This window comes from Octopus sinensis, linkage group LG1 (assembly GCF_006345805.1).
Source record: "Octopus sinensis linkage group LG1, ASM634580v1, whole genome shotgun sequence".
NCBI lineage: Eukaryota > Metazoa > Mollusca > Cephalopoda > Octopoda > Octopodidae > Octopus > Octopus sinensis.
This window is the reverse complement of record NC_042997.1, coordinates 66,831,893-66,857,687: the sequence shown is the minus strand read 5'-3', so window position 1 is coordinate 66,857,687 and position 25,795 is coordinate 66,831,893. Positions and strand designations below refer to the sequence as shown.

Below are 25,795 nucleotides of genomic sequence, written 5' to 3'. Positions count from 1 at the left end.
ATAGATATACATGTATTTATGCATGTGTTTGTGTTTACTCTTGCCTTAACTTCACATGATAGTTGTAAACAAGTGCCACTGTCAAGCAAGCAGTGTTCTTTGTTTCTAATGCCTGGCCATGGAAATTATATTGCCTGGAAACAAATGAAGGATGACGGGAAGTGCATCTAGTTGTTGAAAAGCTCTCAAAAAAATCCATCCAACCCATGACAGCATGGAAAAGTTGATGCTAAAATAGTAACGATTTCATATATACAGAGTGTGCCAAAAAATAAGTTCAGTATCCTCCAGAATTGTCAAAGACATGCCTCAATTTTTCTAAAATAAAAATAAATAATGATGAATAATAAATATATATATATATATCCAAAAATTAGGAAATGGAGTAGATAAAACGCAAGCTACAAATGTTTCATAGCTAGCAGACCTTGGAAGTAGTAATTACCCAAATGATCCTTGGATTTTACCTTTACATATATATGTAACCCACCTACAAGATCTAACAAACATACACATATAAATACCTACAAAGGAGATGTAAACTGCAATGAAAAGCACCAAATACAGCCAAATTATGATAGTAGAAATGACTGATATAGCTAATGCAGTAACAACGTTGGAAAATGAAGTCAGTATTATCATATACACAAGTATAATAAATGCTCCTGCAAAGAAAAATCAAAATGCCCATTGATGAACCTTTGTATGAGTACAAATCTTGTATATAAATGTACTGTGCACACAAGGGGAGGACCATAATTTTACATTGGGCAAATGGCTGATTCATTTAAGAATTGTTATCACAACTATGTCACCAGCTTCAAGAGAATCAATAAGAGACATTCAGCATCTTTGGCTGATTTTGTGTGGCGACTGAAAGGAGATAAAATTAAGTATGACATAACTTGGTCCATAGTAAGGCACACAAAACCATACAATATCATTTCCAGGAGATACCAACTCTGCTCCGAGGAATCCCTGTCTATTCTGTGGACCAGTGTGAAGATCATTAATAGAATTTCTGAAAGACTCTCAAGATGCCCATATGCATATAAATGTACTTTCTCACAAAGCAGTGGAAATGAATCTGTTAAAATAATTTTCTTTAAGGTATGGATGAATTAAGTTTAGCTTTAAGCTCCCCATTCTTATAAACACCAAGTAGCTATTTAACTTGCTATGTGAACGTGTGTGCGTATGCTTTCATCATCATGGATTTTGTATACATGTGCCATGCAGCTTGCACGAGGGTGTTTATACATCCATATCAACGGTTATTTTTAAAAGAAGATACTTTCCTTCACAATCTCATTACCAAGTTGGTGGCCAGTCAAAATTTACTCTAAAATTAAAAAGGGAACAAACAAACATATGTGTGTACTACAAATTTGTTGGATCTTACAAAACATTTGAATGGTAGAATTGAAGGCATATCTTGGAATGATTTTTCTGCTGACAGTTATGCAGCTTGTATGCTGATTATGAATTTTCATGTCCCTTGTCTATGATTTCTCATTTTTACCTGTCATCATAAGTGCATTAGGTTGTGTACCAACAAATTTGCACAGAAACCTAGAAACATTTGGTTTTACAGAAAAAGAACAAAAGAAACTGATGTCCTATCTATTAGTGGCACCATGAAGATTTGCAAGACATTCCAGAAATTCATATGAGATTCTGATGTGAATAGATGCACACACTTGGGTGCATGCATTAACAGTTCAATTAACACACCAACTCAACCACATATTTACAAACACCAGGAGCTCTCTTAACTCAAAGAGTCTTACTTTGTTAGCGACCGGCTTGAAATCTCGCAAGAACTTAAATCAAATTCAAAGAAAAATCATTTGTTCGTTTGTACATACATACATACAACTGGTTTCTTTCAGTTTCCATCCACCAAATCAACTCTCAAGCCTGGGGCTATAGTTGAACACATTTGCTCAAGGTACCAAGCAGAAGGACTGAACCTGGAAGCATGTGGTTGGAGGCAAACTTACCACACAGCTTTGCCTGCACCTGATGCTTTTTAAGAAAAAAAACAGATTTTTTTGTATCATTTTATCAGAAGATGAAGGACAGCAACATAAATGACTCCTGATCTGTTGACACGATCTAACAGTATTCAGTGATAACGTAAGTGTGGTAAAACCAGAGATTCTTTAGTTGGCCAGGGATGATAGACACTACACAACTTCCAGATTTGTCTGTGCTATTGATTATAGTGGAACAGATGACTTCTTTAGACATGAGAAACACTCTTTCTTTGTTTCTCTCTTTTCCTCTGCCTCTCTCTATTTATTTCTTTCACAAACATAAACACATTAATGAAAGAAAAAAATATCAGTTTTCAAACGAAGCAAGGTATGTTTGATTATCAATAACTAACTAATATAAGTTAGCTTGTTGAATAGAAAAGCAAATAAAAATTGATTTTTAAGTTGGGTAGGTTTGGTAATATTAATAATTAACCAAACTAACTTTGGCATAAGGCCACAGATTTGTAAAGAAGAGGTATAAATCAATTATATTGACACCAGAAGAATGATGAGCAATGCAAAGGGACATAACTAATTTCTGCAAAGCATTTAGCTTACCTCTCTACAGTTTGTCTTTCTACTGCAGTAAATAAAATAGAATAAATTTTAATAATTACATAACCCAATGACATCATGCTTTCTGAATAAATATTGTATCAGTGGGATGTGCTTTGCTACCAATCATTCTTGAATTGGGTAGGGCCCATCATCATCATCATTATACTCATCATTTTATATTCACTTCCAGCTGACAGAGGTTGGATGGGTTTTCATGGTTCAAGCAGTTCTTGTTTGGGATTTCTGCCCTCCTAGGCATCACTAAGAGACCAAATCTCATTCAGCTGTTTTCACTTTAGCATAGTTTCTATGGTTGGATACTTTTCCTTACACTAAGCCTTTTATCTAATGAACTGGGTGCATTTACTCATAGTATGTGGTTGGGAGGCAAACTTACCACACAGCTTTGCCTGCACTTGATGCTTTTTAAGAAAAAAAACAGATTTTTTGTATCATTTTATCAGAAGATGAAGGACAGCAACATAAATGACTCCTGATCTGTTGACATAATCTAACAGTATTCAGTGTTAACGTAAGTGTGGTAAAACCAGAGATTCTTTAGTTGGCCAGGGATGATAGACACTACACAATTTCCAGGTTTGTCTGTGCCGTTGATTATAGTGGAACAGATGACTTTTTTAGAGGTGCAAAACTCTCTTTTTTATTTCTCTCTTTTCCTCTGCCTCTCTACTTATTTCTTTCACAAACATAAACACATTAATGAAAGAAAAAAATATCAGTTTTCAAACAAGGCAAGGTATGTTTGATTATCAATAACTAACCAATATAAGCTAGCTTGCTGAATAGAAAAGCAAATAAAATTGATTTTAAGTTGGGTAGGTTTGGTAATATTAATAATTAACCAAACTAACTTTGGCATAAGTATGTAGTATGAGCACTACATAGGTTGTGATATCCTCAACAAAATAAGATTAAAGGGTCCTCCCAACCCTATGATGTCTCAATACAGCTGTCAGCCATTAGAAAACTGTAGTGATGCTACTGTGTAGGGTTCAGCGTGCATGCGCAGAATGGGACTACTTCCGGGTGGCCACCGGAAGTCCACCCCATGCGCATGTGCGGGAAACGATCCCTTAGGCCCGCTAAACTCAATTCCCTCTCTCTGGGCAGACGGCCAACGCGAACAGACGTGCATTTCGTGGACTCTGATAACCTCACCAACTTAGCCGCAAACGACATCGAACCACTTCAACAAACAAACAAGAAGCTGTACATCAGAGGCTGTCGTTCTCCCATCAGACACACGTACGCCATCGCAATTAATAAACAAACTGCTGTCTTTCACCTATAACCTGACTTCGTCTGTTATGTCTTACTAAATTGTATGTGACGGGATCGGATCGACACCCTTTCAGTGAAATGCTAACAGATCCTGTTACAAGACTAAAGTTTTTGAGGGTCACTTGAAAACTGATTTTTATGACATTCAGTAAAGTGGTTGACATTAGGAAGGGCATCTCCTTGCTGGCCCTTTTACCTACAAACATTTAGGATTTTTCACATAAATAGACCATAATGCATATTGACCCTCCCCATCTTTCAGACGTAACCAAGATGGGAGGATCAATATGCATTATGTTCTATTTATGTGAAAAATCCTGAATGTTAAATTTCACTCTTAATTCACCTGAAGAAAAAATCTTTTTTTTGAATGATGTAATTGTTTTGTTCCTCAACAAAGAACATGTCTGAAACAGGTGTAGTGAATGTCAACCCATCTGTGTTATTGTTTTTATATATATATATGTGTGTATGTATATGTAGCTTAAATGTGCAAAATCAAAAGACAGAGACATGTGAAATTATAACAAACAAGGTGTATTAGTTTGACACTCTGTAAAAAGTCTTTGACATTTCAAGCCTATACTCTTCAACAGAAAGGAACGAGGAAAGAAAATGGAGAACGTATTTATATATATTTTTCATACATTTCACCAAACTTGAAAGTAGATCAGTTCAGTAGGCTTTCTCCCTCATTGCTTACCACCAGTCAGCACAGTCACCTGTCATCACCTTTGTCTAATGTAACAACTTGAGGTCATCTTTCACCTCACCATTTCAAGTCTTTGTCAGTCTCTTTTTTCCACAAGTGCTATTCACTTTAAGTCCTTATGCAACTGTTATCATCATCTTAACAGTAATGTCTTTATAGAAGATTCAATGTTCCTGTATGCAGCTTATCATATGGCATTACATTGTTGCTTTGCATTTATATCTGATTCCTCTTATACCCAGTGTGTCTCTCAGCTCAATTGTACTCTATCATTCACATTCACTAACATGGCACATACAACAAAACATGCTCACTTCATTTCTTTCTACTTATTACAAGCCCTCTGCTTTCAAGGCCCATGGCTCATTGCATGCAGCATTGTCTTTCACGTACAAGCATCATACAATCTACCCATCACATTGAGGGAGAAAACATATGTTGCCAACAGAGGCAACAACTCACCGAGCTTTTCTAACTCATTCTTAACTCTGGCTACCACATTTATTTCTTTATTGCCCATAAGGGGCTGAACATAGAGGGGACAAACAAGGACAGACAAAGGGATTAAGTCGATTACATTGACCCCAGTGTGTAACTGGTACTTAATTTATCGACCCCCAAAAGGAAGAAAGGCAAAGTTGACCTCAGAGGAATTTGAACTCAGAATGTAACGGCAGATGAAATACTGCTAAGCATTTCGTCCAGCGTACTAACGTTTCTGCCAGCTCGCCGCCCTTCTACCACACTTTCAGAATAATATCTCTCACTGCTAACAAGGTCATCTAGTTAATAAAACCTGTCAACTATATCTTAAGAGCCATCCCTGCATTTGAGAGAATCTGTTTTCCAAGTGCTCATCATGATTGTTGTTCTAGTATACCTGCAGCATATGAAATCTACTTCCTCTGTTAGCCTATCTGTGATTCTGTAATATTCTTGTATATCCACTGTTTACACAGGGTACATCTTATGGAATTTATACTCTCTTTCTGCAAAGAGAGCACAACCATTTCCTGAGTTGTATCAAGGCCCAGTCTTCTTTACCACTTACAAAAACATTTACTTTGCTTAAGGTCCTTCAATTCCAGGTTTTACTTCAATGTTTGGAATTTCTGCTTGGATTTTTCAACACATTCTGCTATAAGAGCTCAGTCATCAGCATACAGGAGTTCCAAAGGACAACCAAACTTAAATATCTCTGTTACGGCTTGGAGGATTATAGCAAATGGGAGGAGGCTGGGAACTGAACTCTATTGGACCTATGATCTAAGATATTCCAGCCACTGACTCTCCATCTATTAACATATCTAGAACTGTATTATATATCAGGCTCTTTTAAGACGGTTGAGTGTAATTCAAAGGAAATTTGGCCGTAGTTTCTAGGCAAGATAAGGATTCCTTGTTGCCTTCTTTTCATGGTACAATTGATAATCCTTTATTTGAAATACTTAGGACTGAAAGCATTTTGGATTTCAGATCGATTATTTCAGTTTTCAGAATGATAGTATATTTACATCTATAAAAGAGAATAGCTTCAGCATTAAGACCCAAGTCTAAAGACATTAATCATTTACTATAAAAGTTAGAGACCGAGACCTCTGGAAGTGTGCTGTGCGCGAGAAGACCCGGCAGGACAAGTGAGTCCATAACCCGTGGCCTTCTACATGGGATGGAGCCAGCCTACGTATGCATACCTTCCCTTCTTGGGACACAAAACTCTACTTGTGAAGACCTGTTGAGGCAAGTGAGGATCAGAATCGAAATCGATCAATGGAAATTGCAGATGTGTTACCAGTGCCGGTGGCATGTAAGAGAACCTTCCGTTTTGCGACCATTGCCAGCACCGCCCCGATGGCACGTAAAAAGCACCATCCATTCGTGTCTGTTGCCAGCCTCGCCTGGCCCTCGTGCCGGTGGCACATAAAAAGCACCATCCGTTCGTGGCCGTTTGCCAGCTCTGTCTGGCACCTGTGCGGGTGGCACGTAAAAAGCACCCACTACACTCACGGAGTGGTTGGCGTTAGGAAGGGCGTCCAGCCGTAGAAACACTGCCAGATTTGACTGGGCCTGATGAAGCCTTCTGGCTTCACAGACCCCAGTAGAACCGTCCAACCCATGCTAGCATGGAAAACGGACGCTAAACGATGATGATGATGATGATGAAAGGTTGTTTTATAAAAATTTGGTGCTGGTCTAGTTTTACACATGGAACAGTTTCACTTTAGAAACATTTTCATTTTCACAAAACAAATCTACCCATTATACATTCACTTCAGCTTGTCAGCCCCATGAAACATTCATGTCACTTTCACTTTTTACTTTTGTTTTATGCACACTTACAACCAACACTTTTTTTAGTGCTTTTAGGAACTTTCCATATGTAGTGCTTCTAACACTTCGAAAGATTTCTAATTTTGAACACCTTTCAACTTCAGAATTTCAATTAAGGGATTATGAGCACTAAGAAAGTGTGTATATTAAGAACCTATTTAGTTGTTTTGCTTAAGAGTTTTTTTTTACATTTCTAACCAATCAGTAGAGGACTGTCTGACTGTTGCAAAAATACTTTATGGTTAAAATGTTACAGCATAGTTCATAAAAATTATCATCATTGTTCTATTGCCCACTTTTCCAGCTTGGGGAACAACCAAAAGTCACAAGGAGCAAGGTCTGGACTGTTAAATAAAACAGTTGTGTGAAAATTAATACTTTCAACTGAATTCAAAAGCTTTATTGGATTTTGAACTCAGAAATAATCCAGTACCTTTGATGGTTGAATTGTTTCTGACATTTTCTGCTGAATTCATTTCATCCTTTACTCGTGTAATGAATGGTAATGTCTTTGTAGAAGATTCAATGTTCCTATATGCAGATTATCTCAATGTAGTTATCACATTAAATTCTGAGTCTGAATGTTAATGGTTAGAAGTTGAAATGTCTTTTAACATTTTAAAAGCTGGAAGCTCAAGAGTGTCTTGATCAAGTTCAGTCAGGCTGAAGAAACTTAACAGGAGTATAATGAGTGAGAGACCTGATGTAGATACATTATACATCTCAAGCTCCAGTACCACCATCATTATCACACATCTATTGTAGGTAGGTGTTCTCAAGCATTGTGTGATTCCAAATCATTATACTGTTTTGCCAATTCCTTTATAAGTTTCAGTTGAGATCAGTTTTCTCCACTTCATCCTATGCATTTCTTAGTCTCTCTCTCTAACAGGGTCTGATCATTTCAAGTGCTCAGAATTTCTTTATACAACTGACAAGATCCACATACAACACTTTCCTATATCAGCATAGTCGTCTCTCATTTATTTCCTCTTATATCCACTTTTTCTCTCAGTTCATTTGTGCTCCATTGTTCATGCACACTAATATTATACAGCCAGTAAGGCAGTGAGGTGGTAGAATCGTTAGCACATCGGGCAAAATGCGTAGCAACATTTCATCAGTCTTTATGCTCTGAATTCAGATTCCGCCGAGGTCCACTTTGCCATTGATCCTTTTAGGGTCAATAAAATAACCACCAGTTAGGCACAGGGAGTGGAAACAGGAAGTTGTGGTGTCAATGCAATCGATTTACCCCTCTCCCAAAATTGCTGGCCTTGTGCCAAAATTTGAAACCAATATTATACATCCACTAGAATATATTTGATTAAATTTTCTCCACTCATAGCAAATTTTTCACAATCACATCCACCACCTTACAGTATCATACTTCATACATTAACTTCGGATCTGCTCTTTACTCTGGAAGAGAAACTATATACATATATATTTTTATAAGCACAGGAAAGGCTGTATGATAAGAGGCTTACTTTCCAACCATGTGGTTTTAGGTTCAGTTCCACTGCACAACATTTTAGGCAAGTGTCTTCTAGTATAGCCTAGGTTAGTGAGTGGATTTGGTAGGCAGAATATAAGCATGTGTGTATGTGGTCCCTTTTGTCATGACATCACTTCATGATTGTAGATGAGAGTTACCTTCAAGCTGGCAATGTCATTTATTTAGTCTTCTGCAAAGGGCATATGTTGTGAACATAGGAAATATTACCTAACGTGGAAACAGGTGAGGGTTGGTGACAGAAAGGGCCATCTGGCCATAGTAAATTTGTCTCAATAAATTCTGCTTAACCATAGACAATCACACAGTGCACATAATCATCATTTTACAACCAATCCATTTGTATATATTGGATGGATCAGCTCCTATTCAGAGTTACTAACTTCTACAATGATCTGGAAGGAAATGTTTCACTTGTACATTTTATTTGGCATGGTTGTAGCAGCTGGATGCTGTCCAAAATACCAACCAGTTTACAGGATGCAATTTATCATTGCACCAGCACTACTCATTGATTTAAATCCCTCTCTCTCACTTGCTTTACTCTTCCTTTTAATACTGCTTCTCCTCCAACATGCAGCTGTATATATCTTTATTCCATAACCCTAACTCTATGCAGATGTGCGCCTACATCATCAGACATACAGAATCATAGGAAGTATTTAAAAATGGTGTGGTAGTGTACATAAAATCACCTGATGTTACTGGAAACAGTGACACTGTATGCATTTATTATGTTACCATACTGTTTTATCAAACTATTCACATGACTCAAACTGACCAATGGAGCTCCCACCACACACAAAACATTTTCACTTAGAACTCATCTTTAAACTTTCTTACTCTATGTATGCTTGAAAATGTAGATGTACCTGTGCCCATGAAAATTAGTACAGGGGGAACTGAGTCAACTTGTTATTAAATACTTACAATAGACACACACACACTTTCATTTGATTTTGTGATTTTTTTTTCTTTTCTTGCTAGCACAGGTTAGACAAATATCTGAGACAGTGTTTTACAACCAAATGTCCTTGTTACTGATTCTTGCCTGCACTTGACATATATTTGAAGGCAGAAAGCTACCAGATAATCCATTGACAGAATGACAGCAAAATCAGTCTTTAACTGAGCATATATTCAGAGAAGGGCAAATGTAAACACAGATACACAAACAATCATATATACAATGGGCTTCTTTCTATTTCTGTTTATCAAGTCCACTCACAAGTTTTTGGTTGGCCCTGAGCTATATAGAAGACACTTAGCCAAAGTACAGTGCAATGAGATTGAATCCAAGGCCAATTGGTTGGGAAGAGAACTTCTTGACCACAAGCCTTTGCCTGTGCTTCCCTCTCCATATATATCCTTTATTTTTTACTTGTTTCGGTCATTCAACTGTGGCCATGTGGGACACCACCTTGAAGGATTTTAGTCAAGTGAATTGACCTCAGTATTTAATTTTTTAAAAAAATCTAGTACTTATTTTATTGGTCGTTCATGCCAAAAAGCTAAGTTACAGGGAAGTAAACAAACCAGCACCAGTTGTCATGCACTGCTAGAAGGACAAACATAAAGACACCCCACACACATATATATATATATATATATGACATGCTACTTTTCTCCACAGTGCGACTGAACCCAAACCATATGGTTGGAAAGCAAACTTTTTACCATATAGACACACCTGCATACACACACACATATCTTAGTCTCATTCATGAAACGTAGTGAGCTGGGTAACTTCAACTAACATCATCCTTGCAATCTGAGGGCAAGTATTCTCTTTTACCCATTTTCAGGATACATAATTAGTCATTTTACTCTGCCTCTCTCTCTACAACTGTTTGATCATTCAAAGTCCAAGCCCATTGATGTGAATGTGCTATACTGTGAAGATCTAACAAGACTGAAACATAAACAATGCTTTCGCAAGTAGACTTAAGAGCCAAGATCTATCGTGATGCCCTTGTTTGTCAAATCTTGGATTAACTGATTGTTGGAATTATCTCCCTTGTTTATAGAGTTTAACCCTAATGCTTATTTATTCATGTCGTTTTGAATTAATCATGCAGCTTTGAGATTTTCAGCGCATGATTGCTTATTTTTAGAGTAGGTGTGAGAGGTTGCATCTGGCTGGTTTGAACATAAAACAAATGAAATATTTAGGCTGGATATGGATGGGTTGAATGCTAAAGGGTTAAACACCTGCAAAAGGAGTTCCTGTCTACAAAGGGCAAAGATAATCCATTTATAGAAACTTTTTAGTTCATTATATTTCACATGTGAGATTCTTGTGTGTTAGTATGTATGAATGTTAGGGTCAAGTAAAATAACAAGTTATTGATGTAATACGTACCAATCACCTGTCCAGCCCCTATATAATAGATATTATATATCACATGATTTCCAATGTCATCATTTAACGTCTGTTCTCCATCCTGGCATGGGTTGAATGGTTTGACAGAAGCTGACCAGATGAAGGGGTGTTCAAGTTCCATGTCCGTTTTGGTATGATTTCTATGGCTGCATACCTTTCTTAATACTAACCACTTTACGGAATGTACTGGGCGCTTTTTACATAGCACCAGCACCTATGAGCCTGCAAGATTAGGGATGCTCAGCTGGAGAGGGCAAGTCTGTATGCAAGGGCAACCACACTTTTACTTAGCTTGACATCTTTACAAGCACAACAGACTACCAGTAGTCTTGGTTCCCTGTCATCCCCACTGCGAATCCCAATGTCTATAAGATCTTTTCACACCATTTCGTCCCACATCTTCCTGTGTCTACCCTTTCCATATGTTCCCTCTTTAATTGTAGAGTGGCACCTCTTGATGTAACTGTTTTCAGTCATACACATTACATGGCCATACCAGTACAGTCTTCTCTCTTGCACACTGCATATACTTCATGTAGTGCAGTAGGAGAATTAAGATCAATGACTGACTATTGCTCTATATAAAGCTTGGGTGTTTCCCACACTAATTTTATCACATACATGAAGGCACATGGCTCAGTGGTTAGTGTCAGGCTCACAATCATGAAGTAGTGAGTTCAATTCCCAGACCAGGCTGTGTGTTGCATTCTTGAGCAAGACACTTTGTCTCACATTGCTCCAGTTCACTCACCTGTAGAAATGAGTTGCGACATTACTTTTGTCGTTCCCTTGGATAGAATTGGTGGTGTGGAGAAGGAAGATTGGTATGCATGGGCAATTGCCGGTCTTCCATGAAACAAACTTGCCCTGACTTATCTTGGAAGGTGGGGGAAGGGAGGAATTTCTATGTACAATCCTGGGGTCTTGTCTTTTACACACACATATATTATTAGATAATAAATCGTATGGTGTACACCTGGCAGTTTACAAGTAATGCATATTCACTTTCACAGTGAAAGATTGATGCTAGATGGGTGGAAACAATTATAGTGATCAATAAACATTCTTGCATCTTCCATCTCCTTTATAAATCAAATATATACATATAAAGTGCATGTTTTGTAACATATATAGCAATGCATACAAATGTAGGACTGCAGCTTAGCTATAATTCATGCTCTTTATTACACATGCACTCTCTCTTTTTATATCTGTTTCAGTCATTAGGCTGCAGCCATGCTGGGGCACCACTTTTATGTACTTTTAGTTGAATGCATCAACCCCAGCACTTATTCTATTGGTCTGTTTTGTCAAACTGCTAAGTTATGGGGACATAAACACACCAACACCAGTTGTCAAGCAATGGTGGGGGACAAGATATAGACACACATAGATATGCTGGACTTCTTTCAGTTTCCATCTACCAAATCCACTCACAAGGCTTTGGTCAGCCTGGGGCCATAGTAGAAGACACTTACCCAAGGTGCTACACAGTGAGACTGAACCCAGAACAATGTGCTTGAGAAGCAAACTTCTTACCACACAGCAAATTACATTTATATATTATATCATCATTTAATGCCTGCTTCCAATGTTGGCATGGGTTGGACACTGACAAGAGTTGGCAAGCCAGAAGACTGTGCCAAGCTTTACTGTCAGCTTTGGCAAGGTTTTTATGGCTTGAGCCCTTCCTAACACCAACCACTTTACAGTGTGTGTGTGTGTGTGTGTGTATATATATATATATAAAATATACCTAAATATCTATAAAATTATAATCTAATATACATATTACACACATAAATACACATGTACATGGTTGTCGTTAATTAAGTTGCTCCTCAACCTTGTACTTTTAGGCTCAATCCCACTATGATGACAGCTTAGTTGAATCATATAAAATATGTTTATGTGTGTCCTTGTCTTGACATCATATAATAGTTGTAAACCAGTGTCACTGCCTTGAAAGTGGTGTCATACATTTTCAATTTCCTTAAAAACGTTGAGGGTTATTTACAGGAAGGATATCCAGCCATGGAGCCTGCCTTAGCAAATTCCATCTGACCCAATGCAAGCATGGAAAAGTGGACAATATTTTTAAATTGTGACACAAGCTAAATTCAAATATAATTTATATTTCCACTTGCCTCTCAACAGAAGCAAACAATCCATTATGCTATGTGGTTGGTGTTGTATGAGAATTGAAAATGAATTTCTAGTGGAATATTAATTGGATGTTCTTTGTTAGTAGTAAATTACCAGATACTAATTTCTCTAGTAGTATCTGTTAAAGCAGTGGTTCTCAACCCAGGTCCACATAAGATTTTGTCATTAAAATTTATGTGCAAAAAATTAATTATACTTTAACAATACACAAAATATTTAAATTTTTTTTTTTTTACAATTCCTGATAATATTTAATTGTAAAAATATAACAGGATTTTGTTCCAAATAATGAATGGGTATGAGGGTTCACCGAAGTAAAATAGAAATCAAAGGGGTCCATAAGTAAAAAATGGTTGAGAAACACTGTGTTACAGGTAGGCCATAATTCAGATGGAGAAATCTTGGTTTCTTAGGATGAAATAATTGGGTATACTGAGACTAAATGAAAATGTGTTTAATTCTGTATATTTTTTCGTCATCTGACAGACACATCATTGACATCTAATGTCCATATTCCATGCTGATATGGGTTGGGTAGGCTGACAGTATCCAATAGGTCCAAGGACTGCATCATGCTATCTGCTTTGGCATAGTTTCTACAGCTGGATGTCCTTCCTAATCCCAAGCACTTTATAATGTGCACTGGGTGTTATTTTCATGCCACCTGTACTATTGAGGTTGCTATGCAGCTCATAAGACAATGCATAATTTATATAAAGAAAAATACATTGCAAAAATTAGATTCAGTAATTGTATCTGGTGGAAATATTTATTCATATTTTATACATACATTCATACATACATGCTCTCAACTCAAATTTTACAAAGAAAACCAAATTTAAGTTAATATCTTATAAATTTCAATTCAGACTATATTGCCACCAGATATAATATTTAAGCATGAACAACTTATTCTAAATAACCTATAAAATAAATATAATGACTATGACTCAACAAATTTGTAAAATGCTTCTTTTTTCTTTTTTGTATACACACCGTAGCTGTTTCAGTTTAAATAGAACCAAAAGGACAAATAATGCTTGTCAAAATATCATAAAATAAATTTAATCTAGACTAACATACTATAAAATAATTTCTTTTTTAAATCAAAATTAAATGAGTTTAAAAAAAAAATTCAAATGTTTTATAGGGTTTCTTAAACTTTCATCCAATCACACAAATGTAGAAATATCCTTATAATCCAAGCAGGCATATCTAGCTTTTGAGCAGTAGCTATCTAAAGTACTCAAGTTTGATTTTCACAAGAAAACTTCATCAAATTAAAGTCCCACCACCACCAACCCACACTAAAAAAAAAAAAATTTAAACGTGAAACAGAAATTAGTCACAAAGTACTGAACTTGAGCAAAATTTCACATAAAACATACCTACACATTATTTGCAACTTAAAAAAATTCCATCGGTAAAAATCTATTGTACATAATGTGTGTGTGTGTGTATATACACTAATAAACTTCAGTAATTCTAGTTTAGAAATTTTTTTCTGTTTCAGGATTGTGTGTGGAGTGCAAAGCAAGTATGAATGTTATGAAGCCATAAAACTAATTTAAATGAAGCTAATAAGGAACAAGATACAAAATGTATCAGTTAAAAACATGTTAAATAAATCTAAAATGATTATGTACAGTTTCAAGATTCTGTTCATTTTATTTCAATATAAAGTTTATACAAGTATTTTAATGAATTTATTACAATTGGTTTTGTTTTTAGCAAAAGGAAAACAAAGGCAAAATATCATACAGGAAATAATCAACAGACTTAATAATCTTAAACAACAACTTGAACACCTTTAATAACAGAATGTTTTAATAAGTCTTGAAAACTAGTTGAAGAGCAGCAATAACTTAAGCTACAGCTATGAATAGGAATTATGATTGAAAGAAAAAAAGAAAACAAGAGGGGAAAACCACAGTAAATTCTCTATTCAACTGAGCTAAGCTAACCTGATGTAAGTCTAAAAAGTAAACTTACAGTTTGTCCATAACAAGGGGAGAAGCAAAGCAATAAAAAAATTAAGTATCAATGATATCCAACAAAATCCATTCAAAATACATAAACTTTATTATACAAGAGCAGTCTAAAAATGAAAATTTATTTTGGAGGGAATTATAATTCCAAAAGAAATTCTGGAGCACTAGATAAGCATAAAATGACACAAGATTGCCTTTGCTTTTTCTTTCTTCCTTTTTATTTTATTTTGTTATGTTGCTGTTCTGTTTTTTTGGAGGGGGGAGGTGTTTTTCTTTTTTTTTTTTCAGCCAGTGTTGCATACTAACATACATCACAGACAAACTCTTTTCGGAACAAAAAAAAAAAAACCTGCTGAAAATGGCTTTAGAAAAATTAACATGAAAAACAATTTGTAGAAGCAACCATTTGTATACACAGATGAGTTTAAATAAATTTTCATAGCTAAAAAAAAAAAGGGGGAGGAGAAAAAAAAAGAATGAATAGAATAAAAATTTGAAAGACAATTTTAGCAAACATGGTAAATTAGTGTTTAGCACAAGCAGCATAGATAAATATTGATCTAAAACTTTACATGGAGTAATAAATATAGTTTGGTTGCTATTTAAAAAACAACAACAAAACAAAACAATTTTGTATGCTACATAAAAGCAATAACAAACATGTTCATACAGCTTATCATATTGTCAATCAAAAGAACTATTAGGAGGAAAATATAAAAGCTACAAGATTATCAGAGTTGGTAGAAGGGATGGAAACTCAAATCTTAAATATAAATAATTGCATTTCATTACCTATCCAAGTTATTAAAAAATAATTAAAAGAGACACCCTTATTCTTTTAATTATTTTAAATACACATGTAAAAATAGCTAGAATTAAGAACTATTTGGTTTTACTAGTAATTTTAGAACTATAGCTTAAACCCCAACAAAGTTCTTGCAGACATTAATTTGGAAAATGTTACGAAGCAGGTTAATCTTTTACCTCCAAATCAATAATTTTGGCATAATGAGATTTATTTTTCATCAAATACTTCTTTAGTTAATTGCATACACATTCCCACACATACAAGCACACCAATGTAAGAAAATAAAACCATTAAATTGAAACACTTGTTTCAGTATAATCAATATTAGTGAAATGACCTCGGTAGTATCTTAATCTTTTCTTTTTTTCTGCAAGAAATTTACACCTACCCCAGTTCCTGCACTTTCTTTTACATCATTAACCAAAACTGATTTCACTTTTCCATACAATACAATAATGAAATAATAATTTTGTTAAAAAAAAAAACCTAAGGAAATAAATAAAAATCTCACAAAAGAAAACAAATTAAGATTTCATATGATATATTTCTGTCTATATGATTAATGAGTTACTGAACATAATTACCATTCTTACATAGTTTTTAGATGAAACATGGTTAAAATTACATCCAAAATATATGAAACAGTGGTAATTAGACTTACTAAGAAAGTGCAGAGGAAGGGCGATGTATATATAAGAATATGGACAATAAATATCAGCCGAAATTTGAAGATAGGAGCATTTCATGAAGACAGATTTCAAAGTATATATATTTTGTTTAGTTCTATACCTAATTGTTGATAGCATAAATGATCCTGTCAAATATAATTAGAATTCACTGACAAAACAATTTTTTTTAAAGTTAAATAACTATAAAAAATTTGAACATCTACATAATTATTAGATAATCAGGCATCTGAAAACAACACTAGTAATACCCAAGAAGCAGGAGCCAAAACCTCTAATAGAAAGGAACTTCCATTACATGTAATGTACTTATAATTAAGCTAAAATCAAATAAACATTATTTGTCAAAAGTAGGAATCCTGCTTTCAATCCTAAGACTTCTGTTTATTGGTAACAGACAAATTAATATAATAGGTTGGTATATTGTAAATTAAGCTAAAATATTTCCAAATCTATATATCTCCATAGAATAGCATCCAGCTCCAATGAAAAAAGATGTCCAAATCCTCAATATAATTCAGAGCAACTTGTCCAACATGTGGAACAAAGTTTGATGTCCTCAAGATTCAATTTGTGTAATAAACACATGTTCTTGATAACTATTCCATTAAGCTACTAATTCAGATTATACTGAAGGTCAGCATTCCATGCTTAGATTTTCAAGAGACAATACTTCCAAGATCATGTGTAACTCAAACAATACGAGCAAAAAATTAAAATATAATGTACTACTGTGTGTGAGAGTGTGCACATGCACATCTCTAAATATTATAACTGAAGAGAAAAATGTTTCAACCACACTAATATGACTCAAGCTACCAGCAGAGCAATCATAAGAAGTGTTTATAAGTCAAAAAGGATAGTGCCATGTGATTAGAATCTCCCATTAATATTATTTAAAAAGAAGAACCTAATCACAGAATTTAAACAAAACCTTTTTATCAGTGATGGCTAAAGATGACATTACTGAGAAGAAGATCTGTTATGTATAAATATTAGTTCAGTTTCAGTGTAGATTTTGTTTACCAAAACTGAAACTGAACCACTAAATAAGATAAAAATTAATCCTGCTCAGAAACACATCCAGTATAAAAAAGAATGATAACATTACAGATGATCAATATTATCAAGAAAATCTAAGAATTAATATTCAAAATAACATAACTGGTTGTTTCATATTCTAAACTGTTTAAGGATTTAAAAATAAAATAATTATGTTAGACACACACACACATATATATATATTATATATATAGAAGTCCCTCACTACCACTAAAGTACTATTATTAACTTTGGAAACACTACTGAAGCTAACTAAAACCACTCATATATGTGTTCTGTTTAAAGAAACATAATTTATCATTAAACACATTTTCTCCTGACATTCAGATACAGTTTTTTTAATGAACAAAATTATACTATTATCCAACAGCAGAAGATAAGAGCTAGTAAAAAATCTGCTGATACTTTTTTTTTTTTCAAACAAAAATATATAATATTTTATACCTGTTTGTCAAATGAAAAAAAATCTGTCACCAATTTAATGAGAAATTATACAGAAAACCAAGTGCTAAGCTGGTTCTTTAGCTAAGTATTTAAAATAAAACTGCATTATATGAAGAACAAAAAGCAGTTGAATTTTTTGTTGAGGGTTGGTAGTTATTTTTGTTTCTATGTATTATATATATTATATACAATGAATGTTAAGCTATTTTTAATAAAAACCAAAAGTTGAAATAAAGCACTGCTCTGTGATTGGGAAAAGTTTTGTTACATTTGAATTTAAAAATCAAAATTGTTTTTATGATGAAACTTTTTTGTTGAGGGAGAATTATCAGGCTGGCTTCCATTAGGAGGATTGGTTAACATCTTCACAAGAAATCAAAGTGGACCAAACATATGTTGTGAAGTATTCTATTGAAATGATCCAACATGTTCACTAATTTGTTTTTTGTTTATAATTCAGCCATCATTTCTTTCTTTTTTTTTTCGTACTGATTATTAGAGAGCAAAGAAAAAAATAGATGAGACAATAAAATAAGCCATAATCACATTAAAATCCAATGGACAAATATGTAGCAAAATGACAATCTAATAACAATAATAATAATAATGCTGCAATTGAATAAAGCATGTGAGGTCAGCTAGTGAGTATTGTGTTGTAGGAAATGTGGACATGTGCTGGGCTGACACTAGAGAACACACTCAATCACTCCAATATGGCAGCCTGTGCTGTGCAGTGGTAGACAAGAGCCAGCATGCACTCCACTGTATCAGCAAGGCACATGACACACACTAGGAAAAAATGCCGTTTCATGTAGAAGTAGGAGTAACAGTTCTCCTTTAAGGTTTTAGAAATAATGAACGCACTAGGAAGTTTCATATTCCATTCTTCTTTGAAAAACATAAGTTGTTTACAACTTCTGTAAAAAAAAAAAGAAAGAGAAAAATACAGTAAATAGAAATGAAAAATGATTTTAAAGAAATTAGCCACAACCAAAATATGCATTTGTTCATAAAATATAGTGAGCAGGCCTATTCAGCTCTATTAAACTCTAACTATAAGATCTTAAAAAGGATTCAAACATATATCAGCCATGATCACACAATAAGAAAATGCTTGCTGTTCCCTAATCATAAAACATTATTAATTTTTATAAAATACTATTTTATTAACTGAAGATAATTGATTGTCACAAAAATTGCTTACAGAGAACAGAAACAATACAGATTAGGTTAGTTGTTAATGATTCTTATTTATGCACCCTTTTCAAGCCTAGCCAGGCTCGTGGGCTCGGTTTCCTGGTCTCTGTGGTGTATGTGTTTCTCCCAGTTGGACGGGACGCCAGTCCATCACAGCGTTACTCAAGAAACAGGAAGTAAGCGTGAGAAAAAGTTGGGGCAAAAGAGTACAACAGGGGTCGCCTCCCACCCCCCTGCTGGAGCCTCGTGGAGCTTTAGGTGTTTTCCCTCAATAAACACACACAATGCCCATCTGGGAATCGAAACCGTGATCCTCCGACTGCGAGTCCGCTGCCCTAACCACTGGGCCATTGTGCCTCCACTGTTGTTAATGATACTGAATGTAAAGTCAAAGCTAGTAAGTCAGTTAAAGTTGTTTTGATAAATTAAATACCAGTTTATCATATATGATGTTCACCTTAAAGGTTTGGTATTATAAAATATTGAAGATAATCATTACAATTTTACACTAGCTGACTCATTTTTCTGTTAACAATGATGCAGTATAAAAGGAAGACATCAAAATCAATAAGATAGATATTCCCAAATACATGTGATCCTCATGAATGTAATAAAAATCCTGAATTTTTTCCAACTGCATCTTTTCAGCAAAGATACATTGTAGTTAAATAAGCACTCACATTTTAATGCAGGGTGCATTAAAAAGCTAACTATCAGGAAAAAGAAACAAAAAAAAATCAGTATTAGCCAATGACTAATATTTTAATTATTTCAATAAATACTGGAAATGACAGTAGATATGTTTCTGCTGCATTATGATTTCATCAGTGAAAAAAACTTTGCAGCACTTGAAGTAGTGATGATAGAACCAGTCAGTAAATGAACAAGATTGTGCATTTGTTAGCAGACAAAATCAGAATTCCCTAAAAATTGCAACAAACTAGGTAGCAAAATACTACTGGGAGTTTTAAAGAGTCTACTAATAAATTCTAAAAATCTTCCAATAAATAGTCCCTGCAGAGATGCTCAAAATATCTGGTAGTGTCGGCTATAGCCTAGTCACCTGTATAGTTAATCAGGTGATACATGAAGGAGTCATACCCAATGACTGGTGTAGCAGCATAATAGTCAACTGCTACAAAGGTAAAGGTGATGCCCTAGATACAAATAATTACAGAGGTATCAAGCTGTTGGATCAGGTGATGAAGGTTACAGAGAGGGTCATAAGCCAACTAATTAGAGAGAGAGTTAGTTTAGATGAGATGCAGTTAGGTTTCGTGCCAGGGAAAAGTACCACTGATGCTATATTCCTGGTAAGGCAGCTGCAGGAGAAATACCTAGCCAAAGATAAGGCCCTGTACCTGGCTTTTGTTGACATGGAGAAAGCCTTCGACAGGGTCCCTCGATCCCTCATATGGTGGTCAATGAGGAAACTAGGAATAGAAGAATGGTTAGTGAGAGCTGTGCAAGCCATGTACAGGGACGCTGCTAGTAAGGTGAGGGTTGGAAATGAGTACAGTGAAGAATTCCGGGTAGAGGTAGGGGTCCACCAAGGCTCAGTCCTCAGCCCCCTCCTATTTATCATAGTCCTCCAGGCAATAACGGAGGAATTCAAGACAGGATGCCCCTGGGAGCTCCTCTATGCTGATGACCTTGCTCTAATTGCTGAGTCATTATCAGAACTGGAGAAGAAGTTTCAGGTGTGGAAGCATGGTTTAGAATCGAAGGGCCTTAGAGTCAACCTAGCTAAAACCAAAGTCGTAATAAGTAGGAAGGTAGACAAATCACAAACGCCTTCAGGTAGATGGCCCTGCTCGATCTGTAGAAAAGGTGTAGGTAGAAACTCTATAAGATGCACCAAGTGTAAGCTATGGACACATAAGAGGTGCAGCAATGTCATAGGAAGGCTAACTAGGAAGATGGTTTTTGTATGTGGCAGATGCTCGGGAGCATTAACCTCTGAAAATCTGCAGAAAACAACTTCCGTCACTTTCCAGGGGGAAAAACTAGAAGTAGTTGATAGCTTCCGTTATCTTGGTGACCAAGTCAGTAGTGGGGGTGGGTGTGCTGAAAGTGTAACGGCTAGAGTAAGAATAGCCTGGGCAAAGTTTAGGGAGCTCTTACCTCTGTTGGTGACTAAAGGCCTCTCGCTCAGAGTAAAAGGCAGACTGTATGATGCATGTGTACGAACAGCCATGCTACATGGCAGTGAAACATGGGCCGTGACTGCTGAGGACATGCGTAAGCTCGCGAGAAATGAAGCTAGTATGCTCCGTTGGATGTGTAATGTCAGTGTTCATAGTCGACAGAGTGTAAGTACCTTGAGAGAAAAGTTGGACCTAAGAGGAATCAGATGTTGTGTGCAAGAGAGACGATTGCGCTGGTATGGTCATGTGGTGAGAATGGATGAAGATAGGTGTGTGAAAAAGTGCCACACCCTGGCAGTTGAGGGGACCTGTGGAAGAGGTAGACCCAGGAAAACCTGGTTCGAGGTGGTGAAGCACGACCTTCGAACTCTAGGTCTCACCAAGGAAATGACCAGAGACCGAGACCTATGGAAGTATGCTGTGCGTGAGAAGACTCGGCAAGACCAGTGAGAACAATCAAAATCAAATCATATATCAGAAAGCAGGGGTTAAGTGACCCATCTGTTTGTGTCCGCTGTCAGCCTCGTCTGGCACCCGTGCCGGTGACACGTAAAAGCACCGTCCGTTCGTGGCCGTTGGCCAGCTCTGTCTGGCCCCGTGTCGGTGGCACGTAAAAGCACCATCTGTTCGTGGCCGTTTGCCAGCTCTGTGTCGGTGGCACGTAAAAGCACCATCCGTGTCGGTGGCACGTAAAAGCACCATCCGTCCGTGTCCGTTGCCAGCCTCGGCTGGCCCCCGTGCCGGTGACACGTAAAAGCACCATCCGCTCGTGGCCGTTTGCCAGCTCTGTCTGGCAACCGTGTTGGTGGCACGTAAAAGCACCATCTGTTCGCGTCCGTTGCCAGCCTCGGCTGGCCCCGTGCCGGTGACACGTAAAAGCACCATCCGTTCGTGGCCGTTGCCAGCTCTGTCTGGCCCCGTGTCGGTGGCACGTAAAAGCACCATCTGTTCGTGTCCGTTGCCAGCATCGCCTGGCCCCGTGCGGTGACACGTAAAAGCACCATCCGTGTCCGTTGCCATCGGCCGTTGACACGTAAAAGCACCATCCGCATGGCCGTTCGCCAGCTCTGTCTGGCACCTGTGCAGGTGGCACGTAAAAAACACCCACTACACTCGTGGAGTGGTTGGCGTTAGGAAGGGCATCCAGCCGTAGAAACACTGCCAGATCTGACTGGGCCTGACGAAGCCTTCCAGCTTCACAGACCCCAGTTGACCCGTCCAACCCATGCTAGCATGGAAAACGGACGCTAAACGATGATGATGATGATTTAAACATTATCATTATTGTTAAGCAGTGTTGCCAAAATATTTCGCTAGTTTAGTAGATAAACACATCTGTGTGTTGTTGAAACTCTGATCTAATATATGAATGGTTTAACATATAAACCATAAAAAGCGTAGCTGTAACAATAACAACATACATCAGAACTGATGTCATTGAATATAAACCAATATTTCTCAACTGGGGTCACAAAATTGTCCAATTTACCATAATCCAACTAAAATGGAAATTCATGAAATTTAGTAGTCCTAATGTCAAATACATATGGAAAATCATGAAATAAATACTTACTTATGCTTTGCTTTCAGGTGCTACTCTAATTGGAGTAGATGAATGTATGGGTCCATTTTGAGCTATTCCACCACCACCACCACGAATCACTGCTGTTTGTGCAGTAATGGACTGGTGTTGTCCAGGCCGGATTGGTTTGGCTGGAATAAGGAAAGGCAAATCAAATTATAATTCAATATACTTTTGTTTTATGATTTTACCATTATTTCATCAAGAATGGTTGGGATTTAATAGAAATGAATTTTAAAAAACTCAGTTAATCTATAAAATATTCTTATATGAAGAATGATTAAAAGGATCACTTTGCAAAGTTGTAAATGTGGCACCTAGTTTGATCCCACAGTGCAGTACAGCCTAGTTTTAGGTTGACACCTTATGAGAGGAACTTTATAGATGAAAACTACATGTGTACGTGTGTGTGCATATGCATGTATATATGACATAGATGGAAACTAAGTGTATGTATATATAAGGATAGCATTGAGGAAAGGCAAAATTGGTGCATCAAATGAAAATAACCTGTAGTATTTCAATCTTTCTTATTTACACCTCCTTTACATCCAGTTGACTTTACCCTTCGTTCACTTCCAAGGTTGATATTAATCAACTAAAGGTGCCCTAACATGGCTACAGTCCAATCACTGAAACCAGTACAAGAATGTGTTTAAAATAATGTTTGTAATAAACTAACTTGTTACTGGCTAATTATTATTACTATTTTGTATCCATATCACTTTTTATGCATTCTTGTGAGTTCTTTATTTCATAAATCATCAAAAAAAGAAAAAAAGACAGGAATCCAATAATGGGTAAAATCACCCAGAGTTAACAGTAGCAAAACTATGTGCTACCTTAACATAAAACCAAGTCAAACATTTTCACAAATCTTAGACTTACCTATTTGAGCAGCATGTCCTCTGCGTGCAAGGTTTTTCTGGCGAACAGCTTCTTTGATCCTATCCACCTCATGCTGGTACCTGCCGTTGGTAAAGGTGATATTGCTAATTCAAATACAAAATAGTATTGCTGTTTCCAAATACTTTGAAAAATAGATTAAATACCTGCAATAAAGTTATGTTCATCAGGAAATCTAGGACTAAAGCTATCCATGTGTAGTCTTTCAAAAAACTGGTAACTTACCAATTTCAAGACTGTTTCCTTTGACAAAATTCCTAAATCTATTCATCTTTCAAAATATCCAGCCGACTTCAGGCAAAAGCTTTCATTGAATTGAGTTACAACGAGTAGACTGTGTCAGAGTTTATAGAAGAGCCCAAATAAAAAGTGATATTTTAGGCGCACAAAAGCTATTCAGGAGATCTATCTATATATAGTATAAATATTAGATGAATGTAAAATTAATAATATATATTAACATTTTATATCTATCTGCAGTGACTATAAGGAGAATTGCATAACTTATTGGCTGATTTTACTAAGAAACGATTCCCTTCCTATTCGAATTTGCTTTGGCATTTTTCTTTTTAAGTTGTAGTTCTTTGTAAACTAATTAGATCTAGAACTCTCAAAATTCACTACCATTTATATCATAATCAGCAATACCATTATTTCATGCAATTCATAACAACATTGTTTGAAAAAAATTGATACAAAATGCAAATAACACACAAAATAAAGAAAAACAATGTATTTCTTAAATGAAACTCAGGAAGCATCCAGTTAATACTAGCAATGAATATTTATAGTATCAGGTTTAAATTTTCAATTCTATATTTTTAATTAATCATAGTGACATGTTATAATTATAACTAATAATTCTAAGCTATTATATTGAGAATATCTAGTTACTTTAGAGAAAATTTAGTGCACACAAAAAACAACATCACAAAACAGAGGTAGTGTTACCTTTTTCTGTCTCTCATAGCGCCTTCTTTTGCATCCTTGAGAGCAGACTCTAGAGACTTGACCCGCTCCATAGTAGCACGTAACCGTTTCTCCAGCTTGGGCAACTCACAGCGTAAATCAGCATTGTCTCGAACAAGCTGAACAATAATTAAAAGTTTGTTAGGATTATTTAAGTCTTAAATTTCAATAATATAGAGGAAAGCAAATATATTAATGAAATATTCAAGTTAGATAATTAACTCTTTTGTTACCATATTTCTGTTGAGATGCTCTGTGTTTCTTTCAATTAATTTTAGATATAACAAAGAATTCAGTAAAATAACTTAGCCATCATTAAGCTAGTGTTAGGAACATAAATTGTGACTAAGGTTTGGTGGAAGATTTTAATTCAGAACTTTTGAAAACAAGACATTTGTACTACAGAGCCAGAGGCAGTTTCAACTGGGTTGGTATCAAAAGAGTTAAGCTAATCCTCAAAAAGAAATTATATAAAAAAAAAAAGTTCCTGTATCCGATGGTTAGCTCTGGATTATATACTTTAAAGCAAATTAAGTTATTTTAAGGAAAAAAAAAGAAAAAAAAAAAGAACCTGGCACTTGTACTAGTTTATCGTTAATAAACTACTTAAGTTCTTGGTTCAGACTAAATTATTTCCCCCATCATTTCTATTTAAACAAATATGACTGAAGGCAGATTACAGTAGCTTTAACTTCTATTTAACAATGCATTAAAGAAAAAAACTTAAATATATAGAGAGCATTCACCTGTTTGTGAACCTTGGTTAGTTGTTCAAGGTTGCTTTCTAAGAATGAGATCTTCTGTTTCTGAGCTGCATTACCTCCAGTGTCTTCATCATCATCATCAGCCTTGCTACATGACTGAAAAACAAAATGACAAAAATTGAAAAATCTAATAGACTTCATAAATAGTGTAAATGTCATTATGGTTCCCAATTTCTACAACTCACCAATATAAATGACCAGCTTACAATTATGTACCCACAAAAGCTCA

At 35.7% G+C, this 25,795-nt stretch overlaps 1 protein-coding gene and 1 long non-coding RNA gene across 3 annotated transcripts in view; one reads left to right on the top strand and one right to left on the bottom strand.

Moving 5' to 3' along the window:
• Positions 1-661: 661 nt before the first annotated feature.
• Positions 662-21,639, top strand: LOC118762788. Its single transcript, XR_004998542.1, has 3 exons — positions 662-997; positions 8,591-8,596; positions 21,628-21,639. It is a non-coding gene; the product is annotated as an uncharacterized LOC118762788 (long non-coding RNA).
• LOC115213218 (kinesin heavy chain) overlaps positions 15,189-25,795 on the bottom strand; it is a 71,986-nt gene continuing 61,379 nt past the window's right edge. Inside the window, exons 20-24 of one of the 2 annotated variants that reach the window (XM_029782154.2) lie at positions 25,549-25,662; positions 24,785-24,921; positions 23,816-23,919; positions 22,919-23,058; positions 15,189-18,918 (exon numbers count right to left, since the gene is read on the bottom strand). In XM_029782154.2, coding sequence (XP_029638014.1) covers positions 22,919-23,058; positions 23,816-23,919; positions 24,785-24,921; positions 25,549-25,662 — 495 coding nt within the window. In that variant the 3' untranslated portion in view covers positions 15,189-18,918. The remainder of the gene's footprint in view (positions 18,919-22,918; positions 23,059-23,815; positions 23,920-24,784; positions 24,922-25,548; positions 25,663-25,795) is intronic. The other variant, XM_029782160.2, reaches the window with a different exon arrangement.